General features: G+C 38.0%; 1 protein-coding gene and 1 long non-coding RNA gene across 3 annotated transcripts in view; one reads left to right on the top strand and one right to left on the bottom strand.

Moving 5' to 3' along the window:
- Positions 1–1,098: 1,098 nt before the first annotated feature.
- LOC307164093 overlaps positions 1,099–23,100 on the top strand; it is a 23,382-nt gene continuing 1,380 nt past the window's right edge. Inside the window, exons 1-3 of the long non-coding RNA XR_013822212.1 lie at positions 1,099–1,251; positions 17,132–17,217; positions 20,239–21,175. This is a non-coding gene — a long non-coding RNA (uncharacterized lncRNA). The remainder of the gene's footprint in view (positions 1,252–17,131; positions 17,218–20,238; positions 21,176–23,100) is intronic.
- pou3f3a (POU class 3 homeobox 3a) lies at positions 13,513–16,006 on the bottom strand. Of its 2 annotated transcripts, none has more exons than XM_079881788.1 (2): positions 14,146–16,006; positions 13,513–13,920 (listed from the first exon to the last, which is right to left on the bottom strand). In XM_079881788.1, exons 1-2 carry the CDS (start codon positions 15,370–15,372, stop codon positions 13,807–13,809), a joined length of 1,341 nt encoding a protein of 446 aa, XP_079737914.1. In that variant the 5' UTR covers positions 15,373–16,006; the 3' UTR covers positions 13,513–13,806. The 2 variants fall into 2 exon arrangements, with proteins under 2 accessions (XP_079737914.1, XP_079737915.1); XM_079881789.1 differs by having other exon boundaries at positions 14,106–15,437.

Genomic DNA, 23,100 nt, shown 5'->3' with positions numbered 1-23,100 from the left:
TGCAGGTTCTTCCTACAAAATACAACTTATCACTATGGTTTCCCTCCACCCATTCGCCCCTCTGCATGCTGCATGACCCCCCTCAACACCTGGAGTCAGTGACCCACATCATGAACAGTTGTTCATCACTTAAAGGACTATTATTCTGCCAGACATGACAGACTTGTGGACCTCATTGCTGCTCAGATTCCCTGCGTGGCTGATGAGCAGATCTTTAAACACACTATACAGTCTGAATGGTTCAACTCACCTGCAAACACTTTTTTAGGAATTGCTAATACACCATATATTGTTAACATCTCTCAGAATGGCAAAACAGTTACACTATTTGAGGTGCCATGTGCATTGAATTGGTTATGGAAGACTTTACTGCTCTTAGACTCTAAAATATCAGTCATTGATATCTACCATTGAGAACCTTGGATATGCCAGCTTATTGTGCTAGTGTTTGGTAGTCTAGGTCATGTACAAGCTGGCGATCCGTGGACTTTGCATTGGGGGATTTCTAAAACAGGGGCCAAACAGTTGGCAAAGTACTGTTCAGTCTCAGCAACTATAGGAAGCATGTTTATTTGGAAAATGTGATGTTTCCCTTAGAACTGTATAATACATAACAATGTGCTGATTTGTTTTAATCTGTTGGATTATTTAAAAAAAATGATTCCTAATGAAATTTGACTTGTAATGTGTGGAATCAAATAAAGCATAGGCTATAAAATGTGTGTGTGTGTGTGTGTGTGTGTGTGTGTGTGTGTGTGTGTGGTAATGTCAGATGGATGAATGGATATTAGATGCAGTTCAGGGTAGACTAAAATTCCTCTCTGTGATAAAGAATGTGTGTAATACTCAAAAAGTTTGTGTGTGTGTGATATCTCTCCTGTTGAATCTAGGGCAAGTTAATGCAGCAATAACGCATTGACACTTTAAAAAATAGAAACTTTAAAAGCAGGCTCCATTTGACCCTATGAATCACCCGTAGTTCAATCCAGGGTTGCCAGGTCCGAAGGTTGCCGCTCCCCCCATGCAATAATAGCAAATAACTTTGTGCTTTATTACTTGTGATGTGAAACAAAGTATCAGCTTTCATATTCTGTCCATTTTATCTCGAAATGCAAACACTAAATGGCGTTTTGGCGCTCTTAAATGCGACGTGATAGATCGCATTTCAGTTGGTAATCAGTTCAAGTGGCAATGCAGAGCTCGAGTCAAATTATAGCACGAGAACAACATGCATGAACATCAGAAGAGAAGGTATGTTTAAAGATACAGTAGGGGGAATTAAGGGTGATTGGGACAGTTTTTGAATGTCCGCCTTTTGCATGGTTTCTTGCCATAAATGAAAAACATCACCCCAACACATGATACATTTCTGTAAAATGGAAGATGTTTGAACAGGAAACAAGTTCATATTTTAGCCAAATGAAAGGATGCGTGACATACACTTTTATGTAAACTGAGCCAAAACCCCCTTTTTTGGTAACATTTGGGTGATTGTGGGATACAACCTTTGGGTGATTGGGACAGCACACCTTATCATTGATTTAGGCTTGTAGTGTAAGCATATTTATTACATTAGTTCATACTTTGATATAATTTCATGTGCAAGATTTCCTTTTTCTGTTCATCATTATTAAGAGTCCATGTTTATTTCTGTTCAACTTCATTTCAAAGTGTTTAATTCATCCACAATTATTCACAATTAAGGGTAAAGAACTCAAAGTCATTGAAAAATGGCAAATTTACAGGGGGAATTGAGGTTGATTGGGACACTTTTTGCCATTGAAACGACTAGGAAAAAGTGTCCCATTCAACCTGAATTCACCCCTATATTAAATGATGTGTGTGTATGTATATAATGTTTAAAAAAAAGTCTTCATATAGCCTAGTGTGGGGTGTAAAATACCTGCGTGTGTGTGAGGTGACTACAAAGGCACACTTGTCTAAATTGGCATCAAACCCAGCAGTCTGATATGCCCATCAAGGCGCTGGCGTAGAGGTATGCTGATCACGCAGAGTGACACTGGCACTACGAGAGCTCATCTCCCTGTCAATTACCTCTCAGATGTTTGCTCTAATGCAATCTCAACAGAGCTGCTCTAATCCGCCAACCCGCACTCTAAAAATGTCAATTTGAGGAACACAAGAATTTTCCTCAGTTTAAATGGATACAGGTGAAGAGATGCAGACATTGAATGATAGATTTATGAATAACCGAATGAGATGTCGTTTTTAATGGCAATCAATGAATTGGGATACAAGTGAGTATGCTGGGATCTTATTCAGAGTACAGAATATTGTTTTTCTCTAGTCTAAATCTCTCACAAGATTTTGTACCTATAAAGCATTTTTCATGAATAGTATACACAAAATAGGCTTTGAAGAGAAAGCGAGTAATTTTGCACTTTCAATAGATGAAGAAAGATGCCAAATCACAGCGTGAGAGCTGTGTTTTATTTATTTATCGTTTTAAAGAAATTCATTGGGGTAAAAAAAACTAAGTCTTAAACCTCATTGTAATCTCAAATTTACTTAGACATGGAAATAAACATGGAAATGGCCTTATTAGAAGAAAATAAGAAGTGATTTCTCACTTTCAATAAATGAAGATGCTAAATCATAACATGTAAATTTTTGTTTGTTTATTTTTTATTTAAATTTTGTACTTTCTGAAGGACATACAATGGGGTCCAAAAGTCTGAAAACCTCACTGAAAATCTGGGATTTAAAGTCTGTTCAGACATGGAAATAAACAAAGTTTTAGGATTTAGAAAGTTTCTGTGTACATTTTCAGCCTTAATGAACAAAAATTGTGATTTCTTACTTTCAATAAATGAAGAAAGATGCAAAATCGCAGCACGAGAATCTATCTGTCCGTCCATCCGTCCATCCATCTATCTATCTATCTGAAGTCTGAAGGAAATGCAGAAGTGCCTAAAAAGTCTAAAAACTCAATCACTCAAAATGTTTGATAATGTAATTAGGAATGGAAAAAGTATTGAAAATGCTAAATCATAGTCTCAGACTTTTAATGCACCTGCACCCACTGCATCTATATGACACCTTCCCATGCGTTTGTATTTAAATGAGCTAAGTTCGCTTTTGCAACTGTTCTGGAAGGGATGAAGATATGCTGCAGAAGAATAGGCTTGATATCCAGGATTAATCTAACGCTAAGAGGATCCAAACTCCTACACTTACATCTGTCCCTCATCTGGTGCTCATTTACCAGTCCTCTTCACAGTCCTCGTCAAAAGACAAACGTCTCTCTCGGGTGTGGGTGCATACGAGGAGAGGTGCAGACATTAGTCAGTCTTTTGCACCATCTAATCTGCGATCTTCATCAGCGTATAGCCACAGTTCCCAAACTCAGTCACTGGCTGACAGCTGTGTCTCTATGACAACTGTCCCTCTAGAGTTTGACTGCAACCCAGACACTTAACACTTCCACCCTCAGGAGGGCCTAATGGACAGGTGCCCACTCCCTCCCCGTCTATCCCGCTCTGAGGTGCCATTACACCTCCTGCTGTTTTAACACTGTCCCTTTTCCCTGCCATCATACATCTGGCAAAGCAGTGCTTAGAGTCACTTTCACTTAGACACGCCCCCTCCTAACGAGTCCATTCATTAGAAGCCAGCGGGTAAAGGGAGAAAATGACTTGAGGCAACGAGAAATCGAAACAAATCGGCGGGCCGTATCAATTAGGGGCAATATTTCTGCTCTGTAATTGCAGATGTGATTAGAGGCATAGAGAGTACTGGCCGAGGAAGTGTAATTCAGCGTTTAACAAACCACCGAAGGGACACCTGCCTGTCGTGGCTGCGCAGGTTAATCATTCCTGCACTCTTGTAGCTTGTTTGCACGGTTAAAGGACATATGCAGACATCTTTGCCCTCAGCTGGAAACTCATTAATGACTTAACCTGTAGCATAATCTCAAACAGAGGAGCCATGACTGTGTACATCCATGTGAAAACTTGACTTTCACAGTTCAAAGCTTATAACTCCTTCAAAGGGATAGTTCATCCAGAGATTAAAACTCTGTTATAATTTACTCACCCTCATGTTGTTCCAAACCTCTGTGACTTTCTTTCTCTTTTTGAAACATGCTCGTCCCAATGTTTATTTCAGATGGAAACTTGAGTGAACTGTATAGGTACATTTTTGAAGTTTTGTAATAAAGCAAATATTGCACATTTTTCAAGTGACCCTATTACAAAACTTCACAAATGTACCTATACACTTCACTCAAGTTTCCATCTGAAATAAACATTGGCAGTAGAACAATAACACAACTTTTATTTTTTTTATTTTCAAATTATGAATACAGGGAGGATTATTGATTTATTTTCACATGGTTACTTGTGCAGTGTAGGCTACTATGACCTCTAAATGCTTTTACCATACTGCATTATTTGTAGACTAGTACATTTGGACATTTCCATCACATCAACGTGTGGCTTTTCTGTAGTAAACTTGCTTGGTAACTCACCAGAGTGTCGGCCCAGATCCGGGCCACATCTGGTACATGTGGATTCAACCTGACCAGATGTGGGCCGGATCTTGGCCAACACTGTGTTGCTTTATCTGACAGCATTGCATTTGTAATTATGATGGGAATTCCAGGTAAAGGCTTGTAGAAGCAAGCTAAAATGATATGGCTGCTTTAGCAAGTGGGTTTTTATCTCGCGGTTGCCTTTGCTAACACTATCGGTTAGGTTTAGAGTAGGTGGTAGGCTATTTCCAAGCACGATAGAGCATGAATCTTTTAACGCTACTCAACGGGCATTTCATTTCCGAACTGCTGCAATACGTACAACAACCAATGTAATCTTTATTCGAATCTGATTAGAAAAAATGGAACACGCTTTTATTCAAAACGCTTTTACATTTTCACTTTGAAAATCTCGCGAAACGTGCAAAAAGCAACATCATTTTTTTCCACGCTCCAAAAAATGCACACCATAAACATAGTCCATTTGATTTGTGTGCTAATTTCTAATTTTATAAAGCCATTTGATAGGTGAGTAAATGACGCCAGAATTAAAAAACGTATAGCCTAAATGTGCAAACTGCTGTCTTTGATTTTAATGATATTAAGTGTAATCAAAGTGGAATGAATGGTTGTCTCTGTGAATCTATCTGAATATATAAACTCGTCTGTAAAAAGAAATAGCTGCATGAGGCACATTTAGAGCGACAATCTTTTAGAATCAATCCATGTGGCTTATATGAGTTCCTATTCTCTTCTGTGGGCATTGCTCTCATATTCTCTAACCGCTTTGGTGGCTTGAATCATGGATTACAGATCGGTCTGAATATTACCATCATGCCTAAATGTAATTTATTCAGCATAGCCTCTCATACAAATCCCTGTACAAATATTCTTACAGTTTGTGGCATATAAGACCATGAATAAACCGTTATGCTTTGTCAGGTTGCTACAAATCCAGTTTAGGGTCATACATTACATATGTTCAGATGGCTTTGATCAGATATATTTGATCTTCAAAAGATTGATGAAAAGAATAATTGAATTAAAATACTCTGTGACTGTATTGGTGAAAATTCATGTTAGATGTTCTCGCTGAGGGAGGACGTTCATTTGCTTTCCTTGTAATTGAACTAGAACGTTGCACCAAGGAAGTGTTAATCTTTATAAATCATCTCAATAGTTTAGTAATATGTGTCTGAATAATTTGAAAACCAGCAGGGGGCAGTGATGATCAGTGTGTGAATTATCACTATCACTGTGATATAAAAATTATACAAACCCTGGATCTATTTTGCACATCAACTGTCAGTATGATAAACATGTTAATTCAAGCACTTCCGCTTCATTGGAAACTTCCGGCCTTATCAATAACACCACCTCTGCTCCATCTGGTCATTTTCAGTCAAAAGCTATTTTGTTAAACGGAAGGAATTCATTGCTCAAAAAAAAAACCACTAAGATAAATACTCTCATATACACACATGTGGCAGACTTCAGATGCAGCAGGTGAAACATGAGCCCGTGAGACTCAGGAATGAGACAGGAAAGAGCCACATAGACTTCCTCTCCCCCTTCAGCCGAAGTGCTGAGTCTGAATATCAAACAGCACTGCCAGCCTGCTGCACATCAATCTGCTTTAAGATCAACTGGAATTAGAAAACAGGTTAAACCAATAGCAAAGAAAAAGGGTGTTGAAATGATGCGCTGTGCTCTCTATATGTCGTGCTATTTGTATTTTTATTGTTAAGATCCGTGCTCCCCTTTAAGTTATTTTGAGTCATGTTAAATAAATATTCCCCAATCAAAACAATTCAAGCTTAATCGACAGCATTTGTACACTGTAAATAATGATCAATAAGTTATGATAACATGTTTGCATTGCTTTTTTATAACTTTTTTCTTAAGTTTCTAAGGTGAAATGTTCTAAACATCCAAGTTGTTTTTTTTAAAGTGTAGCATAATGTTGATCGCAATAAAATGGGGCTGAGAAAAGAATAAATATGAAGCTTAAAATTTTACAAAAAACACACATACACTACATTTAAACGTTTGTAACATACATTTTTTTTTTATTATTTGAATTTTTTTTCATGTCTAAGTCTATTATGCTCATGAAGGCTGCATTTATTTACCGTTTGATCAGTAAAAAGTGTACTATTGTGAAATGACTGTGTTTAATGTAAATTGAAATAGAATTTATTCCTGTGATGGTAAAGCTGAATTTTCAGCATCATTACTCTATTTATTAGTCTTCAGTATCCTTCAAAATCATTCTAATATGCTGATTTGCTGATTATTATTAGTAATGTTGAAATGGTTTTGCTGCTTAATATTTTGGTGAAAACTGATGCATTTTTCCCCCCAAGATAGTTTGATAAATAAGTTCAAAAGAACAGCATTTATTTGAAATATAACTTTTTTTGTAACAATGTAAAAATCTTCACTGTCACTTTTGATCAATTTGATGTAAAATCAAGCTTTGAACTTTTTCTATAACTGTTCTGTTTAAAACTGTATTATTTGAGCAGCTATAAAGTTGACATTTTTGTGGTTGATGAAACAAAGTTGTAAAATTGGATATAACTTTACACAGAAAAGGTTACTAAATGTATTTTTTTCCACACTGAAATCTTGAGACACTGTAAAAAAATATGATCATAAAGTTGCTTTTTAAACTTTTTTATATAAGTTATACAAGATTCAACTCAGTTTTTAAAGTCCGTTTGATGTAATTTAAGTTCAAATGACTTAAACTTCCAAGTTGGTTGTACTTAAAAAATTTAAGGCAGAAACTTTCTCTTTTTTTTTACACTGAATGGCTATTGTTTACATCTTGCGGCTAAACTGTGGATAAGTATTTTAACGTTTACTGTATGTATTCACTTTTTACTGTTGTAAGTGCCTCCCTGTAACCCAGATTTTTGCCATTTTTAAAGAAAAGGGACAAGTTTAAAAGTAATTGGTAATTATTATTTTTTAGAATTCATCATTATGCCACAAATACTGTCGATTGAGCTTATCTTGTACTGAACCCGGAATATTCCTTCACTGACATTGTAATTAAAAAAAAAAAAAAAAAAAAAAAACACAAGCAGTGTTGCGATCAGATCTTGGATTACTTCAGATTATGCAAACCCCAGACATCTTTTGAAGTATTTGCCACTGAACGGTCTCACAAGGCTCAGAGGGCAAGAGGGCAAGACTGCTGAGGTGAGAGGGTGGGAACAGTTCAACAATCAACACACTTCAACCGGACCCGCAATTCTCAGCAGGCCCAATCACGTTAATCAGTGTTTGTTTCCTGTAGAGCTCGGAGTCTGGTGTTGCAATGTGGCAATAATTAACAGCAAACACAGGATAACAGAAACCCCACTGTTATAAATATGACATCTGAGGGAAAATTTGCACCGGAGCGTGTGACAGCAGAAAGAAGAGGACCGTGAGGTGGCACAGAGATCGCCTGTTTATTTCTGTTTGCATTTAGGTGCAGTGTGTGGCTGGGGTTAGCGAGGAGGAATGCGGGACTATAACGCATTATGTCACAATTATGCGTGTACATTGTGTGCGCGCGTATGATATTTTCCCCTCTCTGCGGCCCTTATCGTGGCGCTTTGATACAGAAGCCCTAATGACTAAGCCAGACTAGCAGGATTAACACATGATGCATAATAACAGTCTTGTGTTCATCACTTCTGAACAAGGTTTGGAGAACAATTACCAGCAATTAAACCACCGCCAGTTATTCAAAGAGATAATTATGTCCTTGGTGTATTGCATCAATTAGCTACTTTTATTTCAGCCCGCAAACTCTCCGCTACGTCGTATGTGACATGTTTGGAGAGGCTTGAACAACAGGAATTCCTGCACTTATCCTCTATAAGTACAGTGAAATGTGAGCAGAGAGAAAGTGAAAAGTATCCTCTCATCTATGAAAGGATTTTGTTGTTCTGCCATTTTTGCTAATAATGACGTGGTCCAAGGAGAAATCTCTCTGAAGTGACAATTTGGATTTGACATCCCAACCGAATCCTTCACTATAGGGCTTGTGAGTTCTCGAAAACAGAAGATTAAAACCAAACGATCCCGGAAATATGTTGAGGATGATTTTCTTGAGCCGCCAAATGGCTCGTCGTATACGTGCATATTGAATTCAGTCTCCGCATACTGTAATAGCGTTTCAGGAGAGGCCTGTCGGGGCCGTTTTCTAATGCCGAGACCTTATTCCATGGGTTTAGGTCTACATTTTTTCCTTTTCTTTCCGAGGGAGATTGAGGCTCTAAGAGCTTAGCTGAAATTCAGATGTGCCCTTGAAGAGATATGGCTTTGTGCTTTTTGATGACCTCAATACAATTCTGACTCAATCCATTCAGACAAAGATTTGACCTTAACAAATTGTGCCGTGACTACAATGAGTTGAATTTAAAAGAGCTTATGCTTGAAAGGGCTCTTGATAATGTGTAAGTGTTCTTCAGAAACAGCAAAAACACGCTAATGCAAATATTCGCAGCCGCATTTTGAAAGCACAAAACAGTATGCTAAATGAATATGTTTGTTTTAGAACGAGAAGCAGCGGCAGATTTTCTTGAATTGTGATCTGTCTTTTACCTTTTTTTTGAGCCTCAAGGGTATAATGGCTAACTCCAAATACCTGTGTCCAATTGTAAGTAATCTATTAAACCACAGAGCCCACAGCTTATTTCCCCTCTGCTTCACATCCTCCATTTAATGTGATAGCTACAACAAAAGCAGGAACACCTTTCACCTCCTGTTCTCTACTAGCGTCTTTTATCGCTGTTCATCCTCTCTCCTGCTTTCACTCACACACACACACACTCATATCCATATTTGTGATTGTTACCTATACAGAATTAAATGCTGTCATTCGAAGCACTTCCAGACCGACCAAGTCTGAGATGGAAAAGTGTGTTTAACTCACTTAGTATCACATGATATCAGCACTAATGTTGAGATTATAGAGGTTAAGGATTTAGGCCCCTGCCACGTGTAGAGTCAGTTTATTGCTGAGCATTTGAATGTGTGCCTTCTCGGTCCCCCACTTCCTGAAGTTCCAGGGGCCGGTCAGAGGCAGCGATGCGTTGGCCGTCAGCCCTCCATTCACTCCTCAATGGGCAGGCTCTGACATGCTGTCACCTTGGCAACTGCTGCCAGGGTAATGTGCCTGGCGGGCTAACTGACCTCAGCTGGCAGTGTGCCACGGGCTTGCAGCAGGTGTGGGACAGTGAAGGTCCCCTGGCCACTAATTCAGCCGTCCTGTGTGAGCCTCGGACCACAATCTATTGGCTGAAGGACTGAAGGGAATTGCGAGAAAAGCAAACGTTATGCTGTGTAGTGAGACACATTTAGGGTTCCGGCCAATCTGCATGGAACAAAAAAGCAGATTTTAAGAAATTAGAAATAAAAACATCATTATGAACATTTTAATTAGGCTATCTCTCTGTGTCTCTAATCCCAAGCTTGTGTACACAAGGCAAACATATGCAGTTCAATATCTTTAAAAGAGGCATTTAAAGGTTTATGGTTAGCCTTTGCACCATTTTCGATTTGTTGTAACACCAATTTTATCTTTTGTGTGTGTGTGTGTGTGTGTGTGTGCGTGTGTGTGTGTGTGTGTGTGTGTGTAAACAAATAAATGACATCTATAAAGGAAAAAAGATAGTAATGTTAATTCAAACGTTTTCAAAAACAGTATTATCACCACGTTTTTCATAATTATAATTAATGTTATTTTTAAATATTCATTCAGTGTTGTTTTATCGATAAAAAAAAAAAAAAAGGTTTGATATTGATACTAAATTCGTGCGGGAGGGAATTCCAAAAGATGGCGCTAAAGAAATATGAGAGGGTATGATTTATTTTCTGTGGTCCATATGCATCCACTATTTTGGGTAAAATTAACGTTTATACAAATGATTTAAAAGAGCAGAGTGAAAACAATAAACGATTCATAAAAACATTTAACGTCGAATCTTCATTTTAATTGTTTTACTTTCAGTTACACACATTTGGCACCTCAAGAGAACCCCGAGTTTTTTTATATATATATATATATATATATATATATATATATATATATATATATATATAATGACTTAATAATAAAGCATTAGGCTATGCGTATAATTCCCAGATAACAGAGCAACTATGAAATAAAAAGAATAGAAAATAATAATTTTGCGTGCTAGAGTTACGTGTTTTTACAGTTTTTTTTTTGTTTGTTTTTTTTGTTTTGTTATTGTTGTTGTTGCTTATAGTTTTTGCATTTTTTTTGTTAGTCTACAGAGCTCAAAAACGATAAATAGACTTACGCACATATTTTTCAGTTTAAAAGATACAAGGTATCAGTGAGTTTTTATATTATGCAATTCAGGGTCTAACAGACGAAGAAACCATCTTTCATCACATCAGAATCATCAGTCATACTCTTTATCATTGAGATTGGACAGCTATTTTCATTAGACAGGCTATACTTCTGTTGAAGGTTGGCTGTTTTGTGTCAATGTAGCCTAAATTGATTTACTTTGCAATCACTGAAAATATACTTTTACAAAAAATATAGGCTTCTTCATTTCCGAATATATTGCATTGCAAAGTAAAGCTACAAATTAAAACTAGAAAATAGTAATATAATCAAAGTCTTATTTTATTCAGTAAAAGTGCATTTTAGACAGCATTTTAGACAGAAACTGCAAGCTTCACAACTCAGTTATTCTGGGTGTGTGAGCGGTGCTATTAACATTGAGTAGGCTATATTGCATGAAGGGTGGGGCGCGTGCTTATAACCACAGGTTGAATTTCGTTGCCATGCAACGGATGTACGGTAAATCATCCGCGAAATTTAAATCTTCAATAGAAGGACCGTGTGTTTAGCTGAATAGTCACTACCACACAAAAGTTCTTCAGAAAAAAAAAAAAAAGAAAAAAAATTCAGCTGCACTCTCAAGTCTCAACAGAAGCGTCGTTCAGCTGGAAGGTTGGTGTTGCGCCTTAAGAGTGCAAAGCTATTTCAAACATAGCAGAAATGAATACAAATGGGAGAAATTGCCAGACCTGTCTTGATGAAAATTAAGGGCCAACGGTTGTGCTATTCCCCAGTAGTAACGGTCGGTTTACAGAAAAAGGCAATTCAGTCACACAATCGTTTTTGCACGCTTTTACATTGCAATCTGATGGAAGGATCTAGGCCCTTTTGCACTCAGAGAGCTACGTGGCAAGCATACGAATTTCCATGCATACAAATGCACTACTGCTTTAGAGCGTGCACGGAATGGATTCCAAATTACGTCACTCGCTGAGCGGGATGCTCGTGCTTTTTCAAATTTAAATGTGAAGAAAAAAAGCGAGGAATTTTAAGAGACGAACGTTCTCAAATAAAGCCAAATAAATCAACTGTTTGCTGCACGCCAATTTAATACGATGCATTTTAATTAGGCCTACAATACATGCAATTTTGCAGTTTGTTTTATGCTAAGGTATTGCAGTTGTTTTATTGAGCTCATCCAGTTAGGCTATTTACTGAAATGACTGGGACTAAATAATAAAATAATGTTTGCATAAAATACTATAAAGAAAGCGGTAAATGGGTTGTCCATTATCACGTCGCTGCTGATAACTATTTATGTGTCGAATATTTGTTTTAAAACAAGAAAGAAAGAAAAATAAACTTCCAAAGCATTCTAGTGGGACGTTATGCATGTCAAGCAAAATATGTAAATTATTACCCTGGTTTAATGAGGACGAGAGATGAAGCGTATTCTGAATACTGTAACACATTTCCATGTCACTTTGATGCTATCATGATTTATAATATGATTTATGACATTTCAGTGTTTTTAGAACCAATAAGGCCTCTGAATGTTTTGATAATTTATATTCAGTTGAGAAGAAACTAATCTAAATCAGCATAGTGGGTGTCTGCTAATGCATAATAGCCTATGGGTAAAATACGAAAATAGGCTACTAGCCTATTTGGAGTCTCAGAAAATCTGTAAGTCATTGACGGGGGGGAAAAAGTTTTATAATCAAATATAAAATGTATTACATTATTTGTTTTTGGAACGATGACGTGCAGCTTATCTTTACATAAACGCCGTTATTATATTGATATTAAATAGACAATTACATGTTATGATTGTTTCTTTAAAAAAAAAAAACATATAGGCTACAGTACATAAAGAAACAGGCTAACAGAAAGGAAAATAAGACAACAATATGACACTGCGAAGTGAAAACATTTTGGAAGTTCTTCGACTCCCATTTTTAGGCCAAGGGTCAGGATATTGAGAAACTCTTCAAAATTCACTTTGTATACATTTCAGAAGAAAAAAAAAATCTCAGTAAAGCAAATCAAACAAATATCAGAAATGAGTTTTCATTTAGAATTTAGTTTTAATATTTAAGCAAATTGGGAAAGAAAGAAAGAAAGAAAGAAAGTTGCACCGATGCATCTGAAAGCTATATCAGATTTATTGTTCTCATTCACTTCTCGCTGAGTCAGTACTGAACTTAAATAACAACCACGGGGGAAACGGTTTGACAACGGTTTGTTTCAGCTTCGTCAATGCGTTTGTGTACAATATCTGTATATAATAACAAGTGTAATACTAACAGTATAAAATATAATCAATATTTAAAATGGCAGGGGGGGGGGGGGGGGGGGGGGGGAGGCCTACAAGAGATGCTACTAGGTTGAAAGTCATCACAGCGCGCAACAAATCTGTAATTGCTCCTGAAAATATCTGAAATTGATTTAGTGAAAAATATAAAGCAAATCATTTAAACCAACACATTAATTTTTCATATTGCCAAATTTACACACACTTGTTATCAAAACCCCACCAAAAAAATTCTGCCTGGGAAAAAGCAGTGAAGAGAGGGCAATATCCACGATGATTCAGCCAAACAACAACAAAAAGTGTTTAACAAGGGGTCGGCTGAAATTGGAAAATAAGTGCAGCTTGAGAGTAATCAATCTTTTTTTTTTTCTTTTTTTTTTTTTTCTTAAGAGTTTTCTCTGTGTAAAAGCTATTCACAGAAGTGTAGTCCACAAAAATACTATGAATTATAAAAGGTGTAGTTTGTTGCACATAATGCTCCAAGAGAGTAGACAAGACAATTCCGTTTTGTTAAAATGAGTAATATAATTCCTGTGCGTAAAATTGATACGTGTCCTGGGGTAAATTCTTCCACTGTTTAATATTTAATGTTCGTCTGCATTGATCCATGTCCTTGGGAGTTCTTTTGTGATTTCAATCCATAAAGTCTGTGTTGGCTTTGGGCTGGTTATGATTTCGGTGTCAGTGCACCAGAATCTCCTGGCCATAGGAGCTCGTGGTTGTCACGTTGTTGTGGTTGCTGTCTGGTTCATCTTTCAAACTTGCACCTTTTAAGTAATCTACCACAAAACTCCCCTGAAACACAGAGCAAACAGTCATTTAACGTTAGGGACATTGGAGGATTTAAAAAAAAAAAAAACCGAAAAGCTTTTAAAGATTTCAGTTTTGGGTTATCTCGTAATATACATAGAATATTTGTGATATCTTGCTGACTTGAACTGTACATAAAAATGATTTGTTCTACGTCTCAGTGAACATACGTTTGCAGTCCATGGACGGAGGCGGTGTGTCTGCACTCACGTTGCCGGCATGGCTGTACACGTCCTCGGGCGTCTGAGGAACCCCGGGCGGTGTCATCCTCTTCTCCTTCTGCCTTCGGTTGCAGAACCAGACCCGAACCACCTCCTTTTCCAGCTGGAGGTTGTCCGCCAGAGAGGTAATCTCCTGCGCTGCCGGTTTGGGGCATTTCAGGAAATGGCTTTCCAAGGCTCCCTTCACGCTCACCTCGATGGAGGTGCGCTTCTTTCGTTTCCTGCCTTGAGCTGCTATTTTATCGATGCTGGTGGGACTACCGGTGGTCGAGTCGGCCTCTTCCAGCCACTTGTTCAGCAGCGGCTTGAGTTTGCACATGTTTTTAAAGCTCAGCTGGAGAGCCTCGAACCGGCAAATGGTGGTCTGAGAGAAAACATTTCCGTAAAGAGTTCCCAGGGCTAACCCGACGTCGGCTTGAGTAAAACCCAGTTTGATCCGACGCTGCTTAAACTGTTTGGCAAACTGCTCCAGGTCGTCGGAGGTCGGCGTGTCCTCGTCTGAGTGCGAATCGTGGCTGTTCACTCCGGCGTGGTGGTGCTGGTGGTGGTGGTGAAGAGGGTGCTGCTGTTGGTGATGATGGTGGTGATGGTGATCCATTTCTGGAGAGTCTCCTCGCATCAGCCCCGGGTGGACTAAACTCCCGGGAGGGTTCAACATCCCGTTGACTGTGAAACCACCGGGCTGGGAATAAATGAGAGACTGTTGGGACTGCTGCTGTCCTCCGGTGATGGTGGGGATGTGGGAGGCTGTGGTGCCACCCCATGCGCTTTGGTGCGACTGGTGAGCCCCTAAATGCGAGGGTCTGTGGTGCAACGCGGTGCCCGAGTGCAGGTCTTCCCTGTTTGAACTGCTCTTCACGTCTTGTTGCTGTGGGCTACCAGCCATGCCAACTGGACTGGAGGACCAAGGCGAGCCTGCTTCTGCCGCTGCGGCGGCTGCGGCAGCGGCTGCTGCGGCAGCGGCATGGGGCAGTGAGGTAACCCACTGATGGGCATGGCTCAGCATGTGCCCCCCGTTACTGGCCGACATGGCTCCTTGCATGAAGTCGCTCTGCACCATCTTGACCGCGGGGTCTCCTCTGTACCCTCCCGACACCGATGTTACGACACCACTTCCCGGCTGCATGCCACCACCTCCGGACTCCGAGTGCACGATCGAGGCTGATGAGAGAATGCTATTGCTGGCCAGGTAAGGATTGGAAGCCGCTGTGGCCATCCCCCCTCACCACTTTGAACAATTCTACTTATTATTCCCCCCTCCCCGTATTGTCGTAACTTTTTTTTTTTTTTTTTTTCAAGCCTCAAAGGCACGCACTATTTCATGAATTATTCAAGCTGGAAAAAATATGCTTGGTATTTTGATTTGGTCCACCGACAACACAGCAAAAAATGGCAAAAAAAATATATCCGTCAAAACCTCCTTTTATCGTAAGCAAAAGGAGAAAGAAATACCTTCAGCGTAGAAATCCACATTATGCATGGAAGTTGCTTTTACAATTGAATTCCATTGTTAATTTCATTGTCTTAAAGGTCAGTTGTGAGAACAAAAAAGTGTTGCTTCTTATTCTTCTTCTTCTTCACATCAACTTCACGTGACGATTACAAAAATCCCACACCGAACTTCATCGCGCGCTCTCTTGACTTTTATGTGGAGGCTTATCTGAAGACGCTCGTTTTTAAACTTCTCTCTGGTCCTCAGTCCTTTCTTACAGAGTCTTGCTACTCATATTTCTTCCTTTCACAGAGTCCATCTGACGTTAATCTTCAATACATTCCACTGAACACAACTCTATCAAATACACGCGCGAGGGAGACTTTCCACTGTCCTCGCTCGCTCCGTTCCTTTCTCTGAGCGCGAGTGCACGCGAATGTTTACGTTCAGCCCCCGCGTGCGCACACCATCCACATCCTTCACCCAATTACCGCGAGGAAGTTTCTGCGAGATTGATGCTCATTGGATATCCTTCGGGAGAGTGACAGATCTTAGGGCACAGCTAAGAAATCACGTTAAGGCGTTGCAATTTGCTATGTCTAATTTGGATATGTCAACATACGAATAAAAGTGACTAGACCTTCTCTCTGAACAGGAAGCTTAGTTTATATAATTCTATTGCAGTGTACGGCATTATTGGCTTCGGTTAACGATGCTTTAGATGTTTTGTTTTGCTTTTCTTTCTTTTCTTTTCTTTCTTTTTTTTTTTTTTTTTTTTTTTTGCAGAGGAAACTGTTTGGCTTGAATTCGCTTCAGCGTTTGTTTTATTTTACTGATGTCGGTCTTTTGTCCGCAACAGGCATTTAAATGTTGAAATGAAACTGATGATGATAGTAAATTTTAGTCTAATTGTGTCTGATTTTTTACATATGGGTTTAGGGGTACAAATGAAGTGAGCATAGATTAGATTTGTATCCAAAAAATGTATGTGACTGACAACTTCACGGAAAGCATTAGCCTATTCAGATTTATTCTTAGAATAAAGAAGAGCCGTTTCAAGCACCTACACTGTAAACTTTTAAACTGATGTATTTATTCAATTTAGTAACATCTATGACTATGACCTAATGAGGTAAAATAAATAAAACATTAAAATACAAAAACAAAGCACAAATAAACACAATCGCATAGTTAATAAACACCAAATATCTAATATTGTTTTATTTGTTTCACTGGTAACTTTGGTAGGCTACATCATTTGCACCTAACTTGAAGAAATTTATATTAGTCCTTTCCAGAAAAAACCAAAAACAAAAAAAAACCAAAAAAACAGGTGAATACAAAAAAAAAAAACACACACGCCGTATTAATCCCTGGGTGGTGATTTATTGTTGTTGTTTATTTGTGGATTGATCCACCCCTGGTATAGCCTGTCTATATGGACTAACCTATTGAAAAGGGTCGATGATAGCGACTCTCGTGCACTGCGAGCGATGAACAGTTAGTGCTGATTTTCATTTGCATAAATTTTCATATGTTTAAGTGAAAATAATAGCGGAGCGGAGGAGAGCGGGATTCACTCGAGACGGAGGAAGAGAGAGAGGGAGCTGCGCTGGATTCATTCCTGCGGTAAGAAATCTAACTCTCCCTCTCTTTCTCACTCTCTCTGCCTGAATGTTTTGTTTTAATTTGTAGCCTATATTGAATTTAAGAGCCGTGTTGTATTGCACGTTTGTAAAAATCGGCAGTAAAATGCATATCTTTGTGGATCTTGTTCTTCAGTGAGGGCCTTGCGCTGACTTTGATTGCCTAAAGAATCTAAAAACAATCACATTATTTATATAAAAATAAATGCGGAATTGCGAGGGCCAATAAAGGCGCCAAATGCATCATTGCAGGGATGCAGGGAGTTTAATGACATCAACTCCTTGACAATTTCATTAAGCTTCTTAGCTTCTTAAGCAAAGACTTTTAAGACTTTATATGATGGACTTATAAGGTAGGCTTATTATGTATTTTAGGCTCCAAAGATATGACGAATTAGTTATTAAAATGTAGTTAATCGAGTTTTTTTTTTTTTTTTTTTTTTGCAAATCTGCAATTTGAAAACAAATAAGTCAGTGTTTTAAAACAGTTTCTTACAAGCAGCACAGTCAAATGCATTTAAAAGTCTTTAAACAAAAGATTATTTAGTTTATGAGTTGTTATTACAATTGCTTGTTTGTTCCTATCGCTTGTATGAAATCAGTTTCTTAAAACGTTAAATAAGGTTGATCAATCAAAAAGCAATGTGAAGTGTCAGTGAGATATTTGCCGGAACAGCATTTTGAATTAATTTGCAAAGACAAACGTGACCCTCCCTGTAACAGGTCGTGCAATAAGTTTATAACGGGAAATATATATCAGCTGGCATTGGTACACAGATGATCCATCAATCACTGTCCTAAGTCATGCTCAACAATGGCCCAGTGTGCCATTTGTAAATTTAGATACTTTATTTCTTGTTACGCCTTCATTTTGCGCACTAATTGACGCCTGTTATAGAAAGGTTGTATTACTTGGGGTCAAAGTCCTGTTTTTGAATGAAAGAAGCCATGAAGTAGTGGACGCCTTTACACCGCCTGTTGGTATTTAACCATTTCAAATAAATCGCATATTTTTTATCTTTTTATAAAAATTCACATTAGGTCAAAAGGAGTAACAAGAACACCCCTTAATATTTAATATACAAAAAAAAAAAAAAAAAAAAAAAAAACGCCTCAAGTAATTTTTACAATTATTTATTTAATACTTTTACTTGATGGTTATGCCATTTGACATTTTTAGAGACATTAAACCCTTTTATTATTTATTTATTTATTTTTAGAAAAGTTGTACATTTCAAATAAGTTAAAGAACTTTGCAGTTGCATTTGACATTTTTATCCTCTCTAACTAAATTTGTCATTGACACACATAGCCTATAAACATATTTTCTCCCACAAAAATGTAATATTTGTAATTTGGTATGACAATAAGCATGGATTATAGTAGGTACACTATGCCTACTGTTATATGCTTTTTTAGCATACAAAAACATGAAAAATCTGTCACCGAGTAAGAAAAGTGTAAGGAACTAATGAGAACTCTTAAGAAATGATAAAGCAAAGTTGAACTGACGGGATATCTAAAGTTATAAGGTAACTTTGTAGACTACATTCCTATAGTTTCTGAAACATGATGCAGGATTATTGTTTAAAGAAATATATGAATAATGAAATAGGCCAACCTATTTGATTAATAACCCCTGGTAGCTTGTACAAAACTATAAACCGTCGCTTTCGGTCGGAAACCTCAAATGTCGAAAACCGCTTTTCAGGAAATCGTGAAAAATCAACCTCTATTCTTTTAAACAATTAAACACTGTGTTGTCAAATCTGATAGCCTATTGTGGCTTTATATGTATTTGGCTTTACTCAAAACTCAAATGGAGTTTTTGACCAGTAAATGTCAGACATAGCCAAGGTGTTTTGTCCTCCATTAGAATGGCTGTAGCTAAGCCAGTAAGTGCATTTCGTGTCCATCAATTTACAGGTTATAAAATGTATTGTTGATATGTGGGTGCTCAGTTTTTCTGTAGTTTGTCCAAAATTTCATGTTATAAGAGCTTCGCACAGGCTATTTAAGAAAGTTATAGCTATGACAGTCTTATGACAGTCTTCTAACCAGTCTTCTCCGCTCCTCAAATACATAAAACATTAGCCTTTATATATAGAGAGAGATTCCTGAGTAAAGAAAATGCTGGACTTATTCAAACAACCAGTTCTTTATTTACCCTTGCATCGCAAACAAGCAGAGACGATCCAAACTGCATGGCACACTTACATTCAGGATAGAGGCGTAGTTATGGAGTAATGAGGTTTGACTGCCCAGTATTTAAAAAATGTGTTAATTTAATAATCTTACCTTGTTTTTCCAATACAGTGAAATATATATACAGTATATATGTTATCCCCCATTCATAAATCCGGTCCTAAACCTACCAATCACAGAAAACTTTCTGCAGTTTTACATTTTCAAAAAACATCACTTATATGATTTATAAGCTGTTTAAAGCGCACACACACACACCTATTTCCCCCAGTCCCTGTATTACATTAATCAAAGCACATATTTCCCAAGGGAATCCACACATGGATCACAGTAAATCCTAGTGAAATTGAATCACATCACAGAGTCCTAACTCAGCGGCCCGGCCGTTATTTTCCATACATATTTTTGAGTGATTTCTTGTAAGAGAATACACGGGAAATATTTACACCTATTGACATTCACTACTGAATAAGCTGCTATAAATGGGCTTCCTCGCTAAAACAAGGCATTTGATGGCATCGCTAACCAGCCTCCCTAATGTCTCCCTTGAAAACAGCAACTAAAAACTTCTCCCTTATGTTGTGCTATATACACTAGTGAATTTGCCGCTTGGATTTTGTTGAGTTGCGTGATTAGGAATGCTAAACCATTTCAGATTCCTCACTGCCTTATTTAAATGACATCACAGCGATGTCATTAACGTTTCCAGCTCTACGTTCAGTCTGAGGAAAGTTTCAAATGTGCTGGCTGTGCTTTCTTCTGCAAGTGACTGCAATTCAAATCTCTTTTCCCCCTGCAGGTAAGAGCAAGTCCCTCTGATAAACACAAGACACACAAGGCCTTCTTTCAGTGAAAGCTCCTTTATAGGGGCGGGATGGCTAGGATTATCTTTCCTCCTGTCCTCTTCTCTCTTGTGAGCGCGGCATCTCAGCTAGGTAGGCTAGGTATCCTAGCTAGCAATGTACAGAAAACAGTCACACTGTAGTTTTGGACAGATGTTTACATCACTGACCACATATCGACAGACAAAAGACTCATGGAGAGATTTGAATAATTTCCTCCTAGAAAGAACACTACGACACCTCTGAAGGGCTCTTGCAAAGGTGCCATTCAAGGTTTTCTGTCAGTAAAGCTCAAAGCAGCTGGAGCAAAAATCACAGAATTGTCCTCTCCTCCTTTATTTCTCGTGAGCGGCATTTGCATTTTACTCAGCTTAGCAAAAGAAATAGCCTGCAGCGAGAAAACTCTATCCACTATGCATACAAGAAAGAAGGAGAGGGAGAACGAGAGAATAAAAGACGTGAAAAAGAACACAGACAGGCTGACTGAAAGGAAATGAGAGATAATCTCAAAGCTACTGTCCATTTCCTATATAGTCACAAGCCATCATCCGTAATGGGAAAAATGCATCAGCATGCGCCGCTAGACGAAGTGCAATCCACGTGTTCTTTTGTCACCTAACCATGGATATCTTCACTCTAAGATAGTCTTAAATAGTCTTTTGATGCTATCTCGAGACCAATTTACAGATCGCCGGCATTATTACAGTAGAGCAGACGCATTACGTAGGCCTGTCTTTTGGAAAAGGGTCATTCTCAGAGAAGTATCTTCACATGTTACCTGAGGACACCACAGGCGTGTTATCATCCCCAGACCCCGCCAACCGTATGTGTCGCCCATCTCTTCTGACAACTAAAGGGACCCATCAATGTTTCAGCCCACAGAGGGCCTTTAAAGTGAGTAAAACCCATTCTCTTTAATTCTGATTACACTCTGAAAGTGTCTTTAGCATGTGGCGGCTAAATTGGGCTATCAGCGCTAAGTAGCGGCGGGGAAGAAAAGAGCCAATTATGCCAGTCAAAGCCAGATGATGATTCTCATCTTCACTCCCTCTCTCTCACACACACACACACACTCGCACACAAACGAAAGAGAGGAGAGGAATACGTCTCCTTTTGTTCTAAAATATAGATATATCGGCTGACACACCTTTGTGCGTCTTCCCAGTATTGAGAGACGCCAAGCTTTCACTCTTACAGAATTGTCTGACTTCATAATGAGTCTCTACATCTGTCTAATATAAATAGCCGGTGGCAGTATGGTATAAATTCATATCCATAACAATCAAGAATATTTATTGTGTAAGAATAAAGCAATACTTTCAAAACCAAACGGCGTTATTTTATTTATTTATTTCACGCATGGATGACTCAAACCCTATCAGATGTTTATTTGTGTGGGATAAAAGCAGAACCTGTAAAACCTTCAACAATGCAGTAAGATTTAACTTAATTCAAGTGACTATATCCTGAGGGTAATTTGTGCCAAATCGTAGCTTTGCTGTGCCTGCTTGATTAATGCGCATAAAGGAGTTTATCCCTTCAAACACATTGACTGTTTTGACAATGTAGCATTCTTAGAATAGTAAGGTGCTGTTTGACTAACACACAGTCCATTAACTCCTGATACACTCCTGATCTCCCACTGTTACTGCTGGATGTGGTGTGTGTGAGTTCATGTGCCTCAACAGTGACCTTTTATAGCTTTGGAGAAGGTGCTTTGTGATCACAACATTAGGACATTTGGAGCAAATGCCTAAAAGACTAAAGAAGAGGACAGAATGTTGTCCTTCACTCATCGACAAGAGGGATGTAATGTATCCTGTGTCAAGATCTGAGAATCGGTTTTCCTCAGCAGACTTGAGGGGAGAAGGATGATGGGGGAACACTGGAGAAAGAGACAAAATAAGGAACGTATGTCTTGACACAGATTATAAAAGCACATTAACTTTGAAAAACGTTGCAGTGTTACAACGATCAACGATCTCTTTTTACTTGATCCAACCTAGGTTCTATATAGAATATATGAGGGTTTTGTCAGGCGCGTTATATATCTTGGGATTTAGTATTAATGAATTAATTTAGTTTTAATTCATTTTCTATTTTGATCAAATTTAAAATTAAACAGCTCATACACATACTTTATCTCTAGAAAAAACTGGGGGGAAAACCCATTAAACATGAAAGTATTATGTAATCATTTAAGACATTTCTCCTTATGGAACCTGTTTGGCATATAGGGTTATTTAAAATTGAGTCAAGAACCTTTGGGTTCTGTAGAGAACCTTCTCTTCTAAGAGTGATGAAAATTACAACCTAATATGTCAGGTTGATTTAGTCTGAATGAAACGTTAAATTAGATTTTACCACAAGAAGCACTTTTTTTTTTTACTTGAAAAATGTTTTGTAAAAAGCTGGACTTAAAACTATTATTAAAAATCTGCTAACTCTTCATTCAAGTTGGCAGCTACGTAGTTTGAGTTAAAAGTTACATACAGTACATACACATACAGTACATACACAGTATATATATATATGAAATACATATATAATATAATATATTGTATATATCATATTGTACTAGCCATTACATCCTAATGCTAAAGGTTTCAGATGATTAATTTGGCTAGAGTAATGCAGTTTCACAACTGATGGAGTTTAGTGGATAGTCTTACTGAATACAGGCCACTCTGGACAACAACAACAAAACCCAAATGTATACGTGCCTTCAGCCTGGGAAAAATATGATTAGATTAAAGATAACAGACAAAGAGAAGAGAGTTTATTATCAACCATTTACAACATCTCACCTGTGTTATAGA

This window comes from Squalius cephalus (genome assembly GCF_949319135.1).
Source record: "Squalius cephalus genome assembly, chromosome: 9".
NCBI lineage: Eukaryota > Metazoa > Chordata > Actinopteri > Cypriniformes > Leuciscidae > Squalius > Squalius cephalus.
Note: the sequence above shows the minus strand (reverse complement) of the source record. Positions and strands in the feature narration are given on the sequence as shown.